Source organism: Sitophilus oryzae, unplaced genomic scaffold, assembly GCF_002938485.1.
Source record: "Sitophilus oryzae breed Bouriz unplaced genomic scaffold, Soryzae_2.0 scaffold_1604_pilon_pilon, whole genome shotgun sequence".
Taxonomy (NCBI): domain Eukaryota; kingdom Metazoa; phylum Arthropoda; class Insecta; order Coleoptera; family Curculionidae; genus Sitophilus; species Sitophilus oryzae.
Genome location: NW_022146286.1, coordinates 1,248,315 through 1,272,161, shown reverse-complemented (window position 1 = coordinate 1,272,161; position 23,847 = coordinate 1,248,315). Strand labels below are relative to the sequence as shown.

The 23,847-nt window shown below is 32.5% G+C and overlaps 1 protein-coding gene across 1 annotated transcript in view; it reads right to left on the bottom strand.

Moving 5' to 3' along the window:
- Positions 1-23,637, bottom strand: part of LOC115880024 (oocyte zinc finger protein XlCOF6-like) — a 47,776-nt gene extending 24,139 nt beyond the window's left edge. The window contains exons 1-6 of the mRNA XM_030897135.1: positions 23,612-23,637; positions 20,808-21,008; positions 19,253-19,453; positions 8,305-8,505; positions 7,893-8,123; positions 5,499-5,690 (exon numbers count right to left, since the gene is read on the bottom strand). Of these exons, the coding sequence (XP_030752995.1) occupies positions 5,499-5,690; positions 7,893-8,123; positions 8,305-8,505; positions 19,253-19,453; positions 20,808-21,008; positions 23,612-23,637 (1,052 nt within the window). The remainder of the gene's footprint in view (positions 1-5,498; positions 5,691-7,892; positions 8,124-8,304; positions 8,506-19,252; positions 19,454-20,807; positions 21,009-23,611) is intronic.
- Between the last annotated feature and the right edge of the window lie 210 nt (positions 23,638-23,847).

The following is a 23,847-nucleotide window of genomic DNA, read 5'->3' as shown; positions in this document are numbered from 1 at the left end:
ATACATATAAAATTTCATCAAAATCGATCAAGCCGTTTCGGAGATGGTAACAAAAAATTAAAAAAAACATCCCCTATTAAAAAATAGGGGATGATGGTAGAACGGTGAAAATTTAGGGTTGTTTGTATTTTTTAATGCCAAATAAAAAATTAAAAATTTTTTTTTCAAAAAATAAAAAATGGGGGTGGGCTACCCTTATCACTTAAGGGTATAAAATAGATAACAACGTATTCTTAGACCTACTGAATATACATATAAAATTTCATCAAAATCGATCAAGCCGTTTCGAGATGGTAACAAAAATTAAAAAACATCCCCTATTAAAAAATACGGGATGATGGTAGAACGGTAAAAATTTAGGGTTGTTTGTATTTTTTAATGCCAAATAAAAAAAATTAAAATATTTTTTTTCAAAAAATAAAAAAATGGGGGTGGGCTACCCTTATCACTTAAGGGTATAAAAAATATATAACAACCTATTTTCAGACCTACTCAATATACATATAAAATTTCATCAAAATCGGCTAAGCCGTTTCGGAGATGGCAACAAAAAAAATATAAAAACAACCCCTATTAAAAATAGGGGATGATAGCAGAACGGTGAAAATTTAGGGTTGTTTGTATTTCTTAATGCCAAATAAAAAAATAAAAACATTTTTTTTCTTTTCAAAAACTAAAAAAATGAGGGTGGGCTACCCTCTCAGCTACCCTTATCAGTTAAGGGTATAAAAATAGATAACAACCTATTCTTAGACGTACTGAATATACATATAAAATTTTATCAAAATCGGTTAAGCCGTTTCGGAGAAGTACGGTAACCAAAACCACCCAAAACTGTAACACGAGAATTATATAGATAATATTATATGAAAACTGCGGAGTGCGGAGAGCGGAAAGACTGATTATAGCAATAGATGAAATTTAAAACTATAATTTAAAACTATTCAAGAAAGTACATACAAAACAAGGCAACGCCGCTCGTCTGTTCGTTCAATTCCGAGCAAAATAGCGAGGCCCCACGAAGTTGGGGCCTCGCTCGCCAAAGCGAGGCCCCATCGACAGGTCAGATTTTGATGCGAGACGAGACTTCTAGGGTATTAAGATATTCTTTGATATGGGTAATAATAGAAAAAATTGGAATAAATCGCAAAATATTAAAAATAGGTATATGACATACTTAATAAAAGTTGAAGAGATTTGCAAAATCTATCAGGAAAAATGAAAATATATAGGGTGTACTATTTAAAAAATTTGTAAATATAATTTGAACACCCTGTAGCATTTAACTAAAATATCTTTACATATATCTTTTTTTTTCATCTCTATAAAACTCTCATACCAAATTTTGGTATTCCAACTTCAGAAACACTGGTACCGCTGACAATTTTTTACCACACTGCAATTTAACATTTGTTTAAACAAATTTAAATATCACAAAAACTGAAGAAATTTGGTTTTTTTTGGGTTATTAGGCCGTTGTCGGTTAGAATTGCTTCCTAACGTTTCGCTAGCACGAGTGGCTAGCATCCTTAGAGGTGTGTTTGCTCCGACTGCTCACACTAGACTGATGTGCTCACACTGACTGATAATGTGAGCAGTCGGAGCAAACACACCTCTGAGGATGCTAGCCACTCGTGCTAGCGAAACGTTAGGAAGCAATTCTAACCGACGACTGCCTAATAACCCGAAAAAACAAATTTCTTCAAACGATGGCCGCGAAAGCCTAAACTACTACATTACAAAAACTATTAATTTTAGGTATATAACATTATATATAAAAAAAGTTATGGAATTTTACGCAGAATCTAAAAATAAAATAAAAAATAGGGTGTTGCATTTAAGAAAACATATGTTATATTCGCCACACTTTTTTGAAGCATCCTGTATACTCTATAATAATTTTAAAATGTGTTAATCTAATAAAAAAATCTTAATCTTCCCTATAACTTTTGTATTTAACCTTTTTTTGTAAACCTCTAAACAAATGAGATAATGGACTTTACTCTATCGTTGACTCACCCTGTACTTGAATATGCTTTTCACAAATTAAAGTTTTTCTACACATTAGGGTGTGGCATAAAATAAACATGTATATATTAAACATCTTAATTATTAAGATACAGAGTGGTAAATTTTTCAAAAAAAATATTTTTTTATTATAATTCTGATGTTAAATGCCTTTATTAAATTTGATTCTAAAAAAACTATGAGTCCAACGAAAATAATGAAAAGACAAAAATTGTTTAGAAATAAATAGTTATTTAGAAAATTATTTTTATTTTAAGATAAGTCAGTGGCCGTATCATTTTTCTAGAAATATATTCTATATAAAACCCGTGCGGACGCCACTAGTTGAAATAAATAATTTTGTTTGGACATCAAAAAGACGTTTTGCTGCATATAAAACGTGGACCAAGTTTCATAAAAATATCTAGACTTTGTTTACGGGACTTTCACATGCATATTTCTATTTATTTATTTCTAGAACAAGATTATCGTATAAGCCTATCCTTCTCTCTGAACATGCTACTGAGCATGCGCAGAACGATATTAGACGTGAATGCTAACTTGGAGCGTTTTTCGTTGCGTTGACAACAATTATTAAAAATATCGACCATTATTATATATAATATCGTGTATTTATTATTTTGAAAATTCCACACCTGTAATTTTTAACCAATCAAAACGTGTTTTTTTGACAAATCACCATGGCAACGGATAAATTTTAGTGAAAATTTTTTCCTTGTGGGCACCCAACAGCGAATTATACTGGAAATTTTTTGACGTTTATAATGACAGAATATCTTTTTGAGAGTCTGGTTTTTATTTGTTTACTTTTTTGATACATTTCAACTACAAAGCTGAGATGAAAGTTTTTAAACTGCTTCCATACGCTTGACTTCGATTTCCTAGTATTCGCGGGTGTCAACTGCTTAATCTCCTGGTGAATATTTTCTTTGCTTTCATGACCGAAGCAAAACATTTTTTAAGCCGTGCCGCTTGACATCTGCAAAACTGAAATAGTTTTTAGGTTTTGGGTGCCACTTAGTTGTCATAGTAACTAAATAATCAATTCGACCAAAAATCGAAAAATACATTTTAATTATTTGATTTTCAAACACAATTTGGTGTGGAATTTTCTTACCGAATACCACACGAGGACAAATTAAATCCGGACATTTTTTCTCGCTCATGAATATTTTTAGAAAATTATCCCTCGTCTTCGACTCGGGGTAATTTTCAAAATATTCATGAGCTCGAAAAAATTTCCGGAAATAATTTGACCTCTAGTGGTATTACTAGTGAAAATATTTGTCATATTATTTCAATATACTTTTTATATAAATCTTAAACAAAAATTAAATCATATAATAAATAATAAGATAAATTCTTTATTAAAAATGTTTTAAAATACTACCTTGAAAAATAGCTGTGATGAATGGACAACACATAGAATTTAGTTGGATTTTGATAAATTAGTGGATAAATAGACATTGTGACTAACAAAAGAGTTATATGGGATAATAGGAAAAATAATATCCTTAAAAAAACTCCACAATATTAAAAGTATAAAAACCTCTGAATCCATATTTTCAAAAAACAAGATATGTGCTATTTAAAATCGTTTTTTAAACCGACTTTTATTCAGTGAAATATAGTATATATGCTACGGGTAATACGCGAAATTAGTTAATTAGCGAATTAACCGGTTAAATTGCGAATTAACCATCACAGTCGGTTAAAGCTAAAAGAAACAAATATATTTTAAAAATGTTCGCAAATTATTCTGTTAGAACGCGAATTATACAATATGACTGGTTATATGGGTTAATGGCTATTTCGCGAATTAGCCGGATAATATGTTATGTGAACAATTAATATCACATTGCACGTGTGCAAGAAATGAGATGCAATTTTATTACATAAACATTTATTTACAAAAAAATACAAACAGCATTTACTCTATAAACGTGAAGGATCAGTGGTGCACCGAATATACAAAATATATCTATTATGGTTGAGGTTGAGGTCGCTTCATTAGCTGTTTTCGATTTTAGTCTCAATTGTACAAACTTAGTTAAGTAGTCCTGATAGACTAATATGAATTTATACGGGCCATCAGGATTCGACTGCCCGTCGATTGAATCTACTCGACTGTTCATTTCCGATTGGGAAAAGATCCGATTATCCCTTTTTCATGCATTTTTGTTTCATTAGATGATGTGCATAAGCTAAGATAAATGGACACACTTCGTAATATCACAAGTAATATTTTTATATATTTTTTAGCTCCTCAACCATTCTATTGCGGCCTCCATGTCCATTAGCTAAATGAGTTTCATGAATATTATCAAAAATGTCCTCAATTGTCACATAATATTTAAAGTCTTGTTCATTTGGTTTTATGGGAGAAATTAATTTTTCCACGCCGCCTATGGTACACACATCATAACGTTTTAACGACTACGGGTTGCTGCAACGACGTCCCATAATCCTGCTGTTAAAAAATAACAACTGGTTTTTACATATAAAAAACAATTTTATTGTTATATTTTAACAGCTGGATTACGGGAGGTCGTTGCAGCCACCCTATATTGTTTAGAAATTTTGGAGACTGTATTTTTTGCCTGCTTAATACATTCAATTATATTCTTATAACCATCACTGTTTAAATAGCCGGTATTAGCACTTTTCGTAACTGCGATTTTAAAAAATTCTTTATTAAAACGTATCTTTAACTTGTTTAAACTTTCTATATCACTATCCATGTTGACAAAGGATATAAAACTAAAACAAGAATCGCTTCATACGGTTGCTCTTGGGTAATTCGCGTTTTAATCTGTTTGCAATGGATAATACGCGAAACTATGACAGATTCGGGTTTTATCCATCGCTTTTAGATAATTCGCGTTTTAACCGGTTAATTCGCAAATTAGCTAATTTCGCATATTATCCGTAACATATATACAATGTTAGGTAACTTAAATCACTTTAAACATTATTCGGTAATGTACCTTTATTTTTTTTTCTTTAAATAATTAATATACTAGTCAATATTATCCAATAAATAATCAATATCCGAATAACAATATTATTTTCTCTAATTTATATATTTATATTTTCTATTTTATGATATAAACATGACATATATACAAAAAAAAAGACAGACGATTGGTCAGTCAGTGTCAAAGACAAAGATAATCAGATAGTAGAATGTCGCTGACGTGTCTCCAACAAAAATGAAGCGAATTTACTTATCCACGAAGTTTATAAGATCTAAGTATTTTACTAATAAAACAAATTTGCCTAACCGACAAAAAATGCTTAAAGTTTTAGAAGGCATATGTCCTCTCGTCGTCTGAAGGAAAAAACTTAAAGAACAAAGAAAACCCATTTAAAATATCTGAATACAACTACAAATCAACACAGCTTTACTTGTTTAAGCGGATACATCTCTAATTTAGGTACAATTATTGCGCTAACAATAATAAATTTACCTGGCATCAATATGGTTATCCCGAAGATGATCTTTTAAGCTACGTTTTATTTTATATTTCTTATCACAGTGTGCACAACCAAACAACTGTCGTTCTTCCGGTGCCAAGTGAACTTCCTCGTGTTGTCTAAGTCTTGATTTTTCTTGTGTTTGGAAGCTACATGTGGAACATCTATAGACATTTTTCTGCATTCTAATAAAATAATTGCTTAATATTATAGTCTGTCCCGAAAAAGTCCCATATAATGATTTCTGATAGAGATTTTTTCTACAACCTTCTTCACAAAATATGCGAGCAAAGAGAGCGCTCATGTTAAAAATACTAATATATATACAGGGCGTTTTTAGTTTTTTAAATAAATTGCTAAAATCCCTATTCCAAAAATACCAGAATGCCATAATCGATATTTAGTGGTTTTCGAAATACGAGCATTCAAAGACTAAATTTTCTGTACACTTAAAGCTCCGTCATAATTATAAAGCAGTAGATTGTTTAAATTTTTTAATTGGATATATTTTCACAAAAAAACAGTCTTGAAAAATGTATATGTAAAGCATGTTTCAGAGTATATACCAGGCGAGTTAAAACTAAATGTAATTTTTACTGCTCTATTTTAAATAATCCACATATGTATATTAGGATCAAAATAATTTACCCCTATACAAAAGTACTAATCGAAGTACTTTTGTGTGTTTTGGCTTTCCATGTGAGACTATGACCTTAAAAAAATTAAGACACCTTTTTATGATTTTGTAAGCTGTAATGTAACGTCGACTCTTTCCCGACCCAAATAAAATACATAATTCTTCTAAACCCATAGCCTGGAGCTCATAAAAAGAAGACACGCACAAATCAACATCAGTGTCAACAGTTTGAACCAAAATATCCCATGATTTTACAAGATTTTTCGCCAGCAACGCAAATAGAGCTAGAAAGGTGCGGATGTAAATCAGGCTGTGATTCGCAACGTTGCTCATGCCGGCGCGCAGGACTGACTTGCACATTACAGTACAAGTGTAAGGATACATGTATAAATAAGTAGTAAATAATCTAACATAAATATTCTAATGATTTATTAACTAATTTATTCTTACGTATTCGCTTTTAACCACCCTGTACACAAATTTATCATATAAATTAACATTGCACTCAAAAAAGAGTTGTTTTAAGGAATTGCACGCCAGAAAAAATTGTCGAAATCGACATATATTATGCTAAAATCTGTTAATAACTAACAATTACAAATTGTTAATCGGCCATTTTGAAAATAAGGCGCCATTTTGAGTCAAACTCAAAAAATGGCCTTACCCTCCGGGTCAAAAATCTCAGAATCACTAAAAATACGTGTGTACCAAATTTCATGCTTTTGGATCAATTTGCCGAATGACTGGATTAACCGCTACAGCTATATTGACAGGCAAGCCGAGTAGAGAGAGAGAGAGCCAGTTAATCATATCAGTTAATATAAAGCGATTTTAAAAAAAATATCTGCATGACAAAAAATATAAAAGTTGAAATATTTTTTGTTTGGACTTTATTTGCATATAAGTCATTTTTGACTATCCTGTATATAGACTTTTTCACTAAACTTGCATCAGCATGAAAAAATTTATATTTTTATGTTTTTTTTCAGCTCCAGATTAGTCAAAAACGACCTATAGATCGTTTAAAACAGATATATAGATTATAACTAAATTTTAAGGGCATCCCTTAGAATGCCCTTAAAAATGTCCCTGCAAAATTTGGTGCTTTTAGACTAATTTGCCGAATTCTACTCTTTTTTTGGATTAACCGCGGCAGCTATTAGGTATAAGAACATGTATAATCAAAAAGTAATGAATTGAAAACCCTTTTCACTAGTGAAATAAAAAAAAGTGGGTTTTCATTTGAAAAAAATTATTTATGATAATTTGTCAATGGCTCAATTTCATGACAGCCACGGCCAATTTTCTATGAAATTCGAACAATTTAATTTTTGAAATAGATAGCCACATGTCTTCTCTTTATGCCACAGTGGCTGCGGTAATCACTAAATCTGTCGTTTAGGCTATACGGATTTTTTTGACAGGCAGTTTTTTCCTCCGAAAATTTTAAATATTTTTTTCTCAAAAACGGTTAATTTTAGGTATAGAATGTTTGATATCAAAATTCATAAAATTTTACAGAGAATTTAAGTATGTAATAAACAATAGGGGTACCCATTTCAAATAAGAAAGTTGCTGTCAACTTCTGGTATTTCCGGAAGTGCCGTCACAACAGATCTCGTAAAAACAATAATGTGCAAAAAATCTCTGATCTAGATATTGTAGTTCTCTAGAAACTTCTAATGCATGCTAAGTGCTTAAGACACCCTGTATAATTTAGATATAATTCTTATGCTAACAATATATTTACCTGGAATCAATATGAGTATTCGTAACGTGGTATTTTAAGCCTGTCTTTGTTCTATATGTGTTATCACACTGCGCACAACTGAATAACTGTCGTTGTTCCGGCGCCAAGTGAGTTTTCTTGTGATGTCTAAGATTTATCCTATATCGTGTTTTATAGCCACATATTGTACATATATAGACCTCTTTCTGCGATTCGTTCAATTCCCCCGTTCTAACTCTTCGTCTTTTAACTCTACAAAACAAGGTTCCTCTGTTATAATTCACAGATAACTAAAATTAACAAGACTTTTGTAAAAAAAATAAGACGGAATCGCCTATATGTTAACGCTATAGTTGGAAGGTTCTTATAGCTTTACATCCACGAAAGTATATATTATGATCTATGTATAATTCTTAAACAAAAATAAATTTACCTGGAATCAATATGATTTTTCTGAAGGTGGTATCTTAAGCTGATTTTCGATCTGTATTCATTGTCGCAATGCGCACAAGCAAACATCTGTCGTTCTTCTCGTGTCAAGTGACTTATCTTGTGGTTTTCAAGAACTGGCTTACGTGTCGTATTGTAGCTACATGTAGAACATCTATAGACCTTTTTCTGCGGTTCATGCGTCCTAATAAAATGTTTAAATATTATATACATACATATTGTCTTGTAACTTTATAGTTTCCCTAAATTTTAACCTCACATATCTACCCCTGTTTTGATCTAAGATTACGATTAGAGTGACCAGATTTTGAGTCAACCAATACGGACGCAGGAGCGCCGGCAACAGAAGTAACCGAGCAGTTTCATGAATAATACTGACACATATTTATAAAGGGTGTTTCAAAAAACATGTGCCATCTCTCGTGCGGAGATTCCCCACGTAAAAATAAGATTTATTTTTCATATCAACATATTGTAATCGCAAAACATTTTCCGATGTATGTCATCAATCATATCAACATTGACACTAAAATCTATAAACCTGACTAAATGAAATTTTGGCAAAAGTGTTTAAATTTGTTGTATAATTTACACCGATACCGAGCAGCTCTTATAGAGCAAATGATTGTACAGTACGTCTGTCCGTTCTGTGACTACGGGGTATCTGTGAGAGGGGAAACGATATTCTCTCGATGTTTTTCGTAAAAAATTAGACGACGCGTCCCATCAATAAAAATTCGACAAATTTGCAACTAGCCTATAAAATGAGTGGGCGGGGCAATTTGCGGTGACGTACTCGTCAAGTCGACGTATAAAATATATTGCTGTTTATTTAAATATTTTTTGTCCGCATTCCTTTCATAGACACAGATCCAGCAGACGAACTGTAACAGATATTTTATTTAGATTAAAGCTGCAAAAAATAGTTTAAACAGAATTTTATTATCGCTATGTTGGTCACATTGCGCCGTGTTCAGCAATGTTGTCCTTTATTATTTGACAATTATCCTAGTGTCTTTATATAGAAATGTTTTTTTTAAACACCCTGTATAACTTTTACGTAAACATGAAATATAATAGAGAATATAGGTTAATTTTAAAAATATATAGCAAAATTTATTAGTTAATAAACAAAAATAATAACAAAAAAAGTATTATAAAAACTATAATATACCATTCTGCCGAAATAAGGATATTTTCACAAGAATGGCCCTTTTTAGGGTTCCGTACCTCAAAAAGAAAAAAACGGAACCCTTATAGGATCACTTTGTTGTCCGTCTGTCTGTATATACCCTTTATTATCTCGGGAACGCGTGGAGATATCGAGTTGAAATTAATACCATATACTCAGGTCTACAGTCCCTTCCCAAGTAGCATTTTTAGACACTAAATTGAAACAAAATCTCTGCTAACAAACATTGCGAAACAGTTTCGTCACTTTTTTGATACATATGTTTTGTAACATAAATCGCTTTTTGTTTCGAAACATTTTAACAAAATATGGTTTCGCTATGTAAACTATGACAATAAAGATCTTAGTGTCACAAACTTTTAAGAAACAGATGTGGCTCACATTTACAGATTTTGTACCCGTTTTGTGCCTGAAAAGTTTCCATAATTTATTTGATATTCTGGAAAATATGAGAACGTAACCTTACTTTATTGTTTGGATTTTGTTCTGCAGTTTTTGCATTTAAGCATTCTTCAAGTTTTATAGCACTATAATTAAAAAAGCAGAAGGAAGGACATATGGTGAGTACAAAAACAGATATTTGTCTTATGCGATTTTATAATAATTTATTATACGCATTACAGAGATGATTTGGAACAAGAGACCGAAGAAAAATATTACCAGCAAACGTTTTTTTTTCTTTTTTCCACAATGGAATACATGTTTTTATGTTTTAATAATTGTATTATAATAAATAAAAATGTTTTAATTATTCTGACCAGAAATTTTGATTAGCGTTGTTGACAGGTGACTAGTTCAACATTTCTAAACATATAACGCTAAATCGAAACATTTTGGAAACAAGGTTTCCATTTACTGCCAATTCATTTTCGAAACACGAGATAAACAGTTTCTCTCGACACAAATATGATATAATGTAGATGATTTGTGTCCGACTCCATGTCAATTTTATAAATTAATGAATTAAAATTCCGCCATGTTGGCTAGTGATAGCGCTAAATCGAAACATTTTGGAAACAAAGTTTCCATTTATTACCAATTCATTTTCGAAACACGAGATTCTCTCTTAAACAGTTTCTCTCGACATAAATATGATATAATGTAGATGATTTGTGTCCGACCCCATGTCAACTTTATAAAATAATGAATTAAAATTCCGCCATGTTGGCTAGTAATAGCGTTTTTAACTAAAAATATATGTTTCTATCGGCTGTTGAGCTTTTAAACTCATAAGAACGCGTTCTACTTACATTGATTTATATATTTTTATTTTCAGAACCATGATATAGAAATAAAAATAAAAATCTATATTTGAAACAAAAATATTTTGTAGCAACAAATAATTAATTATTATAGAAGGGGCATTAAAAATATGAAAGAATAAATATACTGTTACGGATTCCGTGGGTCCACTATTTAAACTCACCATAAAATACTTAACGAATTTATTTGTCTCACTCTGTACACACAACTTATACTATTTACAACACAATTTATGCAACTACTATTACTCTAACGGTATTTCGCGGTATTATCAAACTTCAGACTTCAGACTATCTTCAGACTGGTCCAACTGTCAAAGCGCGGGCCTTATATACCCGCTGGAGATGGTTTCTGGAATTTTCTAAAGAATTCTGTAATTTTCTTTTTATTTAAACAGTCTTGACTCGAAGTTCCTTCCTTGATCAGTGTGAAGCTCTAAGGGAATTCCAAATCTACTGAAGACATTATTGACTAATACTTCAGCTACAGTCGATGCTTCTTGGTTTGGAATGGCAAAAACTTCTGGCCATTTACTGAAATAATCCATCTCCACTAAAACGTACTTGTTGCCCTTGTGCGTTTCAGGGAATGGGCCTGCAATGTCAACAGCAATTCTTTCGAATGGAAGTCCCACGTTATATTGTTTCATTTTTCCCCTAGATCGAGTGCTTGGTCCTTGGCTGGCTGCACAAGTTTTACATTGTCGACACCATTTCTTGACATCTTCGCAATAATCCACCCAGTAAAAACGATCTCTCAGCTTGCTCAAGGTCTTGTTTACTCCAAGATGGGCTCCAGTTTTACCACCGTGAATTTCTTCCAATACCTGGGTAACTTTCTTCCTTGGTACCAGTAACTGAGTTGTTACTGTCCTGCCATCTGCACTTTCCCACGTGCGCTTTAACAATCCATTCTCAATCACCCGTGAATTCCACTGAGCCCAGAGAGCTTTGAAAACCAGCCCTCTGTCCGCAATATCCTGCCACGGTGGTCTCTCGCCGTTACCTTCCTTGAGCCGTAGTATTGCTCCGATGTCTGGATCTTCCATTTGATCTTTCCTCAATTGTGCCGTCGTCCACTGTTCATCGGTTCCAAGTTTAAAACTCCTTATCATGACAGTGTCTTCACGTTGTTCCCTTTTACAGCAGTGCTTACAATCGGTTTGACAGGGTCTTCTGGATAAACCGTCTGCGTTACCATGCATTTTTCCAGACGATGTTGGATGGTAAAGTGATACTGTTGGAGCTTCTCGAGCCATCGTGCTATTTGACCTTCAGGTTGTTTCATCTCCATAAGCCACTTGAGAGCCGCATGATCTGTCCTAATTAAAAATTCTTGGCCGTACAGATATTTATGAAAATGATCAACTGCCTTCACAATTGCTAGCAGCTCCTTCCGGGTAACGCAGTAATTCCTTTCTGGTTTGGATAGAACTCGACTGTAATATTCTATCACTCGTTCTTCGCCATCTTGCACTTGTGATAGCACTGCACCTATGCCGATATTGCTGGCGTCGGTATCCAGGATATACCTCCCTTGTTGTTGCGGGTAGGCTAGAATAGGACTTGAACATAAAGCCGCCTTAAGTCTTCCAAAGGCTACATCACAATCGGTGTTCCATTCGTAGCCGACTTCATCACCTGTAAGTCTATGTAAGGGTGCAGCTATATTGGCAAATCCCTTGACAAATCTTCTGTAATAGGTGCATAAACCCAGAAAACTTCTAAGTTCATGTTTGTCGCGAGTTTAGGCCAATCCTTGATTGCAGCGATTTTCTTCTGGTCGGTGTAAATTCCGTCTGCTGAGACTACATGACCCAAGAATTCCACTTGTCGCTGGAATAAACTACACTTCTTCGGGTTCAAGTACAGGTGAGCATTCCGTATGCGGCCGAAGACATCTTCTAAATTTCGCAAATGCTCTTCAAAAGTTCTTCCCATAACCAATACATCGTCGAGGTAAACCAAGCACGTTTTCCAAGTTAATCCTCTTAACACCACCTCCATGAGACGTTCGAAAGTGGCTGGAGCATTGCATAATCCAAACAGCATGACCTTGAATTGGTATAGTCCGTTTCCTGTAGAAAAAGCCGTCTTTTCTTTGTCTTCCTCGTCCAGACCAACTTGCCAGTATCCACTCTTTAAGTCGAGAGTGGAGAACCAGCACGAACCTGCCAGTGTGGTTAGCGTGTCATCTATACGTGGCAGTGGGTAGCTATCCTTCTAAGTGACGTCATTGAGCTTCCGATAGTCCAAGCAGAATCGTGTACTACCATCTTTTTTCGTCACCAAAACAACAGGAGATGACCATGGACTTGATGATTCTTCGATTACTCCATCTTCTAACATCTTATCTACCATTGTCTCCATTTCTTGTTGTTTGGAAAGAGGCACCCTTCTAGGACGTTGTCGAATCGGCTGAGCATGACCAGTATTAATCCGGTGCTTCACAAAATCCGTTCTTCCACTGTTATTTTTCTCAAAAATACCGCCATGCTTTCGCAGGAACTGCTTAGCCTTCTGTTTCTCCTCAGATGTTAGGTGATCGCATGGCTGTTCTAGATGTTTTAGTGTTTCTTTGGATGCCATTTGTGTAACAGCTGACGACACTTCATCACATCGGGTGACACTTCTTACAGGTGCGCAGATGGCTATCTTGTCACCTTTTTGAATCTTGACACAATTCGGGAAAACATTCGCAATTCTGATCGGTATATTCTTGTCGGTGTTCACCAATGACTTTCCTACTAAGTACCTATCTTGTTTGTTGTCGCTACTTTGTACCAGTCCAACACAGCACCCAGCGATTTTCTCCACTTTACTGAATACGATCTTCTCCGTATTACCAGGTATCACCACAGTTTCCGCTGATCTTATATCCATTCTTCCTGGTCCCTCGTCTGGAGATAACATGAACTCTTCGTTTCCGATATTTACGATATTCCTCTGGTGATCGAACGACAGCCCATGTTGACGAATAACATCCATACCCATGATGAAATCATCTTCAATATCTGCCACTAAAACGCTATGCTGAAACTTCAAATTTCCTAACTTCAGTTCGACGATAGCCTCTCCCCGTACAACGGCCATTTCCCCCGTAACTGTACGTAAACACACTCTTCTTCCCAGAGGCATCAGCTTCAACCCTTGCACTGAGTTAGCTCGCACCAACGATATCATAGCGCCAGTGTCCACGGTCATTCGGATTCTCCAACCATTGACCTTCCCGTCGATCACTAAACTATCAGCGGTTCTTCCTAAACTCCTAATGGAAAAAATCCTGGGGGCTCTGTTCTCCCCAGTCAATACTCGTCCCTTAGTATTGACTGATTTTAGTTTTGGTGAATTGCGCACCAATTTCAAATTAGCAAACAGATTGTGTCATCTGTGAAATTTGATTGTGCCAAAATGTGAAAATAATTTTTCAAATGTCAAGATCGATGTCAAAACATAACTTTTGGGGTTATGTCCTAATTCTTCCCTATTTTAGGTCTTTTTTTATTAGTGCCAATTGAACAATATGGATATTTTTTTGTATGGCGTATGTCTGGGCGTATGACGTCACAGGTGGTATGCGCAAACTTAACGAAATTGGAGCCGCTATCGATCATACCTTGTTTTCTTTGTACCATGTTATATACCCATGGCGATGGTTTCTGGAATTTTCTAAAGAATTCTGTAATTTTCTTTTACTTTCTGGCGAATTCACCAGGTTCCTCAATGCACGTTGCGGTTATGCAACCAGTAATACACCTTGACCTTAACAATACATTATTAAATTAAACGATGAATTTGCTTTTGCCAGACATTTTTTGTGCGACAAAAAACTAAAAACAAGGATTTTAAGACAAAAATATTATTACATATATATTATTTTAAGACAAAAAAATTATTATTATATATTACAACCTAATCGAAACATTTCAGGAAACGGCTAGTGCCATCACATTAGAAACACATGTAATAAAGCCATATAAAATATATAGGTTTCGATAATGTTTCCTATTTGTGCCAAGAAACCAGACAATTATTAGAAACATTACCTAAAATGTGTCCAAAAATGCTACTAGGGTTGAAGCTGTAAAAAAATCAAACTTCTAAGTTAACGTAAAAAAAGATACGGCCGTATGTATATGCTGCAAAAAACGTATATTTCGACACTCTCAAAGGAATCAATATTTACAGGGTATTTACCAATACAAAATATAGTCTTGATTAAAAGTATGTAATCGCTTATCGAGGTTAAGCAACGGTATGCGCAGTCATAATTGTATGGGTGACCAAATCTTTTTGTAGATTTTTTAAACGAACTTTTACGTTTTTTACTAATGCTAGAACTAAAAATACATCTAAATGAATAACTTTAAAATTAACAAATTAAAATTTATAGAATTTTATGCATTATTTCTGTCATACATTATTATCAAAATAAAATACCTTAAATATAAATACTATATAATATACTAAGTGTATATATGTACAATTTTTAATTAAGAAATAACTTTTTTTTTGGATGTCTAAAATTAATATACAGCAGTGGCGGCTAGTGACCCGTGGGACTGGTTTGGTTTTAATTAAATTTACAAAGAAAAACAGATTCTCTTATTCATATACATATACAGGGTTGTTCACCACATACGACACGGAGTATTGCAGCTAAACAATTAGATTTTTACAAATTGTAAGTTTTGGGTTCGTTGAAGGACTATTAGAGCTACAATTTAAAACTATTTTTACAAGATACAGAGTGTCCCAAATAAAAAAAAATATCAAAGTTGTATTTTTTTAAATGGAACACCCTGTATATTATTACATTTTTAGTTTCTATGATAAAAATTTTTGCTTGTTCTAAAATGGTTAATCCCGTTTATACTTCTCCAATTTTCCACACCGTTTTAGAGAAAACTAAGAAAAACCATAATAATTTTAATTACCATAATATTTTTTATAATATACAATAATACAAATAATATATATAGGGTTGAATTTAAAATAACAAACATCTAAACAATTTTATAACAAACGGAAATAAATAATATTTTTGCTCTCCCTGTGTAATATCCAATGGGTTTATTTAGACAGATCGAATATTATCGATTTCCGTAAATTTATAATCCAAATTTCAACTTTAAAAATGTTTAATTCATGGTTTTACCAATGCTTATTCACAATCATGTTTTTGTCAATTTTACACATGTTTTATTTTTTATCTCAAAAACTATTAGAATAGGTATAGGTTAGTATAATAGAAAAATTATGGGATATGAAAGTAGTTTTCAAAAGTGTAATAATATACCGAGTGTTCTATTTAAAATAAGAAAAATGCTGCCAATTTTTGAAATGATGCTGCAACACTGTAACGCTGAAAATATTTTAGAAAGATGGAGAAGGTGCCTTTATGTAAAAATCCAAATTTTCATAAAAATTCTATCACCAGTTCTCCATAAACGTCTAAAGCTGCGTATAAATATGTCGAGACGAGTGCGAGAGACACCCGAGACGAGTCAACCTCAAGCGGATTTGAGGTTGACTCGTCATATTGGGACGGGGTCTGAGCTTCGAGCCGAGCCTATGCCCAGCCGGACGGCGTTGTCTCCGTTTTTTCTGGAGCCTTTGGCTAACCATCAAAAGGATTGGGGCGTCTATTTAACCAGTGGCGTATACACCGCGGCTCCGCGGAACAATTGCCTCGAGTCTCAAGGGGCTCGGATTCCACTTCGATTCGATATAGAAAAATCTAGAAATTTAAACTATCCAGACTACTAAGAAACTTAATTTATGGCAAATATGAAAATAATAAAGTTCCCGCCATAGAAATAATTAAAAAAAACTCTCCGAGCTTAAAAAAACCCTGTTCAGAAAGCACATTACGGTGAAGGTTTAAAAAACTGGGAATTAGATTTAAAATTATATACATATTAATAATTTAAAAATTATTAATAAGCGTGCTGCAATGATTGAAAGCCATAGAATAAAATGTGGCGAATTGAATACCTTGAAAAAATATACAACTTTAGAAATGAAGAAATGCAGATATATTATTTACAATATATGTTCCAGGTTAGTTATTGGCATTTAAATGTAGATTTTTTTAAATTAATAATTTAAATCTTAATTACTTAAATTTCTAATTTTTTAAATAAATAAAGTCGAATTAAGTTTTATCTTACAGCGCTTTCAGATGGAACGGAGCGTCCGCGACGGACCGTCCGCGACTTCGAGCAAGTACCAGGAGCTTATATGAACAATTTCACCGGGGTCGCGTATGCTCCGTCCGGATGGGCTATCTTGTAAAAACATCCGTGCGGACGCTCTGCGCGTACCATCCCGCGCGTACCAGCGCTCCATCTGAAAGCGCTGTTTATAGAAATTTATAGATATACAAACTATAGAAATTTTTTTATAGATATACAAACCACATACAAAATATATTATTGAATAAAATAATTAAAGACTCAAAAAAATGGCAATGGCAGAAGGCTCCGCCGCCGCCGCTGCCGTGCCGTTATCTCCAGGTAGCTCAGTCGGCGTTCTCCAGTTTTTTTTTATGTAAACAGTCCCAATATAATTTAAATTTATCATGAATTCCTTTAATTTATCTAGCTTGTTTTTTTACCTATTTTGAAATTAAACAAACATATACAGGGTGTTTCTAAAAACATGTTCCATCTCTCGTGGGGAAGTTCCTCACGTAAAAATAAGATTTATTTTTTATATCAACCAATCCAATTCTGCTTTGATTCGTAGCTACAGGGGGTTAAAATAGAGTTCGCAACCGTCCTCCATTCCAGAAACAGTCCTCTTTTGATCTGATTGTCCTCTTTTCTCTCACGTATTGAAAACTTTGTTGCATACCAACTTTAAAATCTAAAAAATATTCGTTTATCGCCACAATGCTTTAAAGAATTGTTAATCTGTGTCTTTTATGTAATTTTATGTTTACTTACTGTTAGTTTATGTCTTGAAAAAAAGTTTTGTTGACAATGGTTTGCTTTATTTTAAGTTTTGAGTATAAATATTTTTGTTTGTTTTAAATATTTATCGCATACCGTTTATATAACTTTTTGGTAAATTCTCGACATTTGAGCGACGTTTCAAAAATGTTTCGCCTGTGCCTCTTTTTATCCTCTCGCCCCTATTTTTTATTTTCAAAGTTGCCAACCCTAGGTTAAGTGTTTTATCATTTTCTTCCAAGTGCTTTTAGTAATTTGAGATCGTTTGATGACTGATTTAGTTCTGATCCGGGTAGTTTTTTGTATAAAACAGTGCCACCATCGTCGATTTTTTTCGTTAAATGCGAATAAGAAAATATCCTGATTATATTCTGGCCCTATCCCTTATTATTTTTATTTACAAGCGATCTTAAGTTTATAACATATACATATATTTTATTTAATTGTTAACATTAGGGTAGTTTTACCAATTGTGTATGTGTGGAATTCCACTGATATGTGTTTTAAGTTGTTTGTTAAATTTTTAAAATTTTTTGATTGTATTTTGCTCTCTTAACTTTGTAGTGTCCTGAAGATGCAAATAAATTTTGCGAAACGTCGACAAATTTAAAACAAAGGACTTCTGTTGATTTTTTTCGATCCTAATCCAATTAAAAAACACATTATACTTAAATTTATTAATTAATTTTTTAAAATATTGAATGGTATCGAATAATACTTTAATATATTTATCAATATTTTAAAGTATCGATACTTTATATTCAATACAACCGATACCAAAATATCGATACTGCCTCAGTATCGCATAGCCCTATGAAGAATTTTGTGGGTTCGCCAAAGGCTCCACTGAAAATGGGTAGCCGCGAGACAAAGCCGTTCGACTGGGCAGGGACTCTGCTCGAGGCTAAATCGCTCGGCTGGAGGCTATAATATGACGAATTCCGCTTGAGGTTGACTCGTCTCGTCCTCGTCTCGGCATATTAGTACGCCTTTTGGAAAGAATTTGCTATAGCCTCGTTTCATACTCGTTTCGGGTTTGTCCCATACTTGCCTCGGCATATTTATACGCGGCTTAACGTGCCATCGCCGTGAATCACACTATATAGTTATAGTTTTGTATGTTGTTTGTGAATTTAATGTATAACAGTTCAGTACAAAGTACAATACTTAAAAACAAGTTAGAAGATATAAAAAAATAATTATGTTTAAAACTTTTTTTTTTGCCCAAAAGCAGTATCGGTCGGTCACTATATTGATCTAGTTTTCAAAACCGAATTCTAGACTGGGCTTGGCTCTTATTATTATTTAATTACTGTAATCTAATTGAATTAAATAATTAAATTTTTACATTTATATATTTATAATTAATTTATTTTTGTTTCCTAAAATATTTTGATTAAAAGAAAATATGTAAAAGTGGGCAACGCTCTGCCGGCAAGGTTGTAATCACGTGACTAAAAGTTTATTTGATATGAACTATATATGATTTAGGTACCATTCTTATGCTTACAATAAATCTACCTGAATTCACTATGCTTATTATCAAGGTGGTCTTCTAAGCCTGTTTTTGTAATATATTTGTTGTCACAATACGAACAAGCAAACAGCTCTCGTTCTTCCGGTGTCAAGTGAACTTTCTTGTGTCTCTGAATAATATATGCATATCGTGCTTGGAAACTACATATTGAACATTTATGGATCCTTTTCTTTTTTTCCTTCGGCCTAATAAAATAATTTTAAAAATTACAGTGTGAAACTTGGGTTTTTTGAGATATTTAATAAAATTTATACAGGGTTGTTCACCACATACGACTCGGAGTATTGTAGCTAAACGATTAGATTTTTACAAATTGTAAGTTTTGGGTTCGTTGAAGGACTATTAGAGCTACAATTTAAAAATATTTTTACCAGATACAGAGTGTCCCAAATAAATAAAAAATATCAAAGTTATACCCTGTATATTATTACATTTTTAGTTTCTATGATAAAAATTTTTGCTTGTTCTAAAATGGTTAATCCCGTTTATACTTCTCGAATTTTCCACATCGTTTTAGAGAAAATTAAGAAAAACCATAATAATTTTAATTACCATATTTTTTATAATATACAATAATACAAATAATATATATAGGGTTGAATTTAAAATAACAAACATCTAAACAATTTTATAACAAACGGAAACAAATAATATTTTTGCTCTCCCTCTGTAATATCCAATCGGTTTATTTAGACAGATCGAATATTATCGACTTCCGTAAATATATAATCCAAATTTCAACTTTAAAAATGTTTAATTCATGGTTTTACCAATGCTTATTCACAATCATGTTTTTGTCAATTTTGCACATGTTTTATTTTTTATCTCAAAAACTATTAGAGATAGGTATAGGTTAATATAATAGAAAAATTATGGGATATGAAAGTAGTTTTCAAAAGTGTAATAATATACCTAGTGTTCTATTTAAAATAAGAAAAATGCTGCCAATTTTCAAATGATGCTGCAACACTGTAACGCTGAAAATATTTTAGAAAGACGGAGAAGGTGCCTTTATGTAAAAATCCAAATTTTCATAAAAATTCTATCACCAGTTCTCCATAAACGTCTAACGTGCCATCGCCGTGAATCACGCTATATAGTTATAGTTTTGTATGTTGTTTGTGAATTTGATGTATAACAGTTCAGTACAAAACTTAAAAAAAAGTTAGAAGATATTATAAAAAAATAATTATGTTTAAAACTTATTTTTTTTGCCCAAAAGCAGTATCGGTCGGTCACTATATTGATCTATATTTAAGAGAATCGCGCTAGAAATTTAATTGTTTTCAAAACCGAATTCTAGACTGGGCTTGGCTCTTATTATTATTTAATTACTGTTAATTGAATTAAATAATTAAATTTTTACATTTATATATTTATAATTAATTTATTTTTGTTTCCTAAAATATTTTGATTAAAAGAAAATATGTAAAAGTAGGCAACGCTGTGCCGGCAAGGTTGTAATCACGTGACTAAAAGTTTATTTGATATGAAATATATATGATTTAGGTACCATTCTTATGCTTACAATAAATCTACCTGAATTCACTATGCTTATTATCAAGGTGGTCTTTTAAGCCTGATTTTGTAATATATTTGTTGTCACAATACGAACAAGCAAACAGCTCTCGTTCTTCCGGTGTCAAGTGAACTTTCTTGTGTTTCTGAATAATATATGCATATCGTGCTTGGAAACTACAAACTGAACATTTATGGATCCTTTTCTTTTTTTCCTTCGGCCTAATAAAATAATTTTAAAAATTACAGTATGAAACTTGGGTTTTTTGAGATATTTAATAAAATTTATATATGCATGCTATAATAAAAAAGATTGTCAATATCCTGTACATTACTTTTCAGAATTAATTCTTGTTCTGAGTTTAAAGGTAGAGAAATAAACTTTACTGAAAAACTTGATTGTTTCCTTAAATGTATACAGGGGTATCAAAAATTGCTGGTCTTTTTTAAATATTTATTTTACATAAAAACTTGAAATTTCAAATCGAGGGGTAAACACCTGACCAAAATGTGTACACCAGAAATCCACTTTTCATGAATAAATCCAAGGAAATACAAAGAAATCTAAAGAAATCCACAGAAATCCAAGGAAATCCACGGAAATCCAAGGAAATCCACAGAAATCCAAAGAAATCTAAAGAAATCCACAGAAATCCAAAAAATATTAGATTGCATTTTAAATAGTAATATAATAATATAAAGCCGATATACCTAGTATATTTCAGTATATTTCTATATGACATATGACCAAAGTAATAAAAAACATTGAGAGTGAGTTTTTTATGTGAATACACGTCTATTTCACTTACTATTAATATTATGCGATATGATTATGCGGTGATTAGTATTAGTTTAAACGTCAAAATGAAATAAAAAGAAATAGACTTGGGACCATTTAAGCTGCAGTTTGACAGAATTTAAGTCATTAATACAAAGGTCTGTTTGACTGAACAAATCGGCAACTTTAATTGGTCCCATGGTACAAAGAATACAAGGTATGATCGATAGCGGCTCCAATTTCGTTCAGTTCGCGCATACCACCTGTGACGTCACTAGGAAAATAATGAATAAATAAAAAATAAAGAAAGTTGACAGGAGATCTGCATCATAATCTGCATTTTTTGGGGTTATGGTTAAGAATTGTTTATTTTTAAGACTTTTTAGTTCGTTTAATTTAATAATTACTAAAACCAGCAGTTCCAAAAATATATTTAAAAATAATAATTATCTATTAACATGGATTTGGACGATAGGTAAGAATACTAAATTTATTTCTATATTCGGTATAAAATTGTTTATTAGGTTTTTAGTTTGTGATGTTCATGGTAAATAATTTTCATTTTCATTGCCTCTGAATTCACATGAGGACAGAGTTGAGGATATCTATGGAAAAGTAACCACAAGAGGAATTGTTACATCATTTAAAAAATGTTGGGAAGTTTATTGTTTCCCATCGAGAAGTAGAAAATGCCAATGCAGATGAACGTATTGTAATTGTGATAGAAGTAATTCTAAGGGTGAAGTTTATTATAATTAGTGGAAGTAATACCAAGGGTGAAGTTTATTATAATTAGTGACCTCTGCTTCTTTTTATATGTAGAAGTTTCTGGTTTTGAGAATAAATCGGTTGAACGACACCCAAAATTTAAAGGAAGTATTTGCATACCCAGAATATGCCCATCAAGGATTATATAGCTCAAATTTCCTTTAATGGTAGGCAATTATTCAATGCAAATTAACTTTTTAAGTGACTAAAATATTAAATAGTTTACAATATGGTATATCACTAAAAATATATTACTTTTAGGTACAATTAGGGCCCGATACATTTCAAAAAGTAGAATATTATTTTATATTAAATGAGGTATTGTACTAACAATCAATTTATATTAATAACGGAGATTAAAAATAACAGAATAAATAGTTCTTTTTTTTTATACTACAAAAATAAACTATAGAATACAACAGTATTTAAAAAATAAATAAAAGTTTTATGTCCCGGCCGAGATTCGAACTCCGGTCTCTCGCTTCCTAGCCCGACTCCTTACGCACTGCTCCACAGTAACTTGCTTAGCGATAATTCAATGACGGTATATAAACAAAAAAACAGGTTTATAACAATATCTTGACGATTTGAATTGGCGCGCAGAGCGTACTGACCAATAGCGCCTGTTATCACCTGTGACGTAGCGACCAACCTGCGCAATATCATACCTTGTATTCTTTGTACCATGAATTGGTCCCAATTATACTTTATACTGAAATAGTTTTATTTCATATTTAACAAATAAGCATATTTTTATAGTATACTAGGAGGACACAACGAATATAATAACAAAAAAAACGAAGAATAAAAACAACAGGACCTTTGTATTAATGACTTACTATATAACAAATTTTTTCAAACTGCAGCTTAAATGGTCCTAAGTCTATTACTTTTTATTTCATTTTGACGTTTAAACTAATACTAATCACCGCATAATATTAATAGTAAGTGAAGTAGACGTTTATTCACATAAAAAACTCACTCTCAATTTTTTTTATTACTTTGGTCATATGTCATATAGAAATCTCCTGAAATATACTACCTATATCGACTTTATATTATTATATTACTATTTAAAATGCAATCTAATATTTTTTGGATTTCTGTGGATTTCTTTAGATTTCTTTGGATTTCTGTGTATTTCTGTGGATTTCCTTGGATTTCTGTGGATTTCTTTAGATTTCTTTGGATTTCTGTGTATTTCTGTGGATTTCCTTGGATTTCTGTGGATTTCTTTAGATTTTTTTGGATTTCTGTGGATTTCCTTGGATTTATTTACCAAAAGTGGATTTCTGGTGTACACATTTTGGTCAGGAAATCTACTAACGACATCTAGAGAAATCCACAGATATCTAATAGACATCCACAGAAATCCACGGAAATCCATTGAAATCCACAGAAATCTACGGATATCCACAGACATCCATGGAAATCCACAGAAATCCACAGACATCCATCGAAATCCACGGAAATCCATATAGGTGTACACCAGAAATCCACAGGTGTTTACCCCTC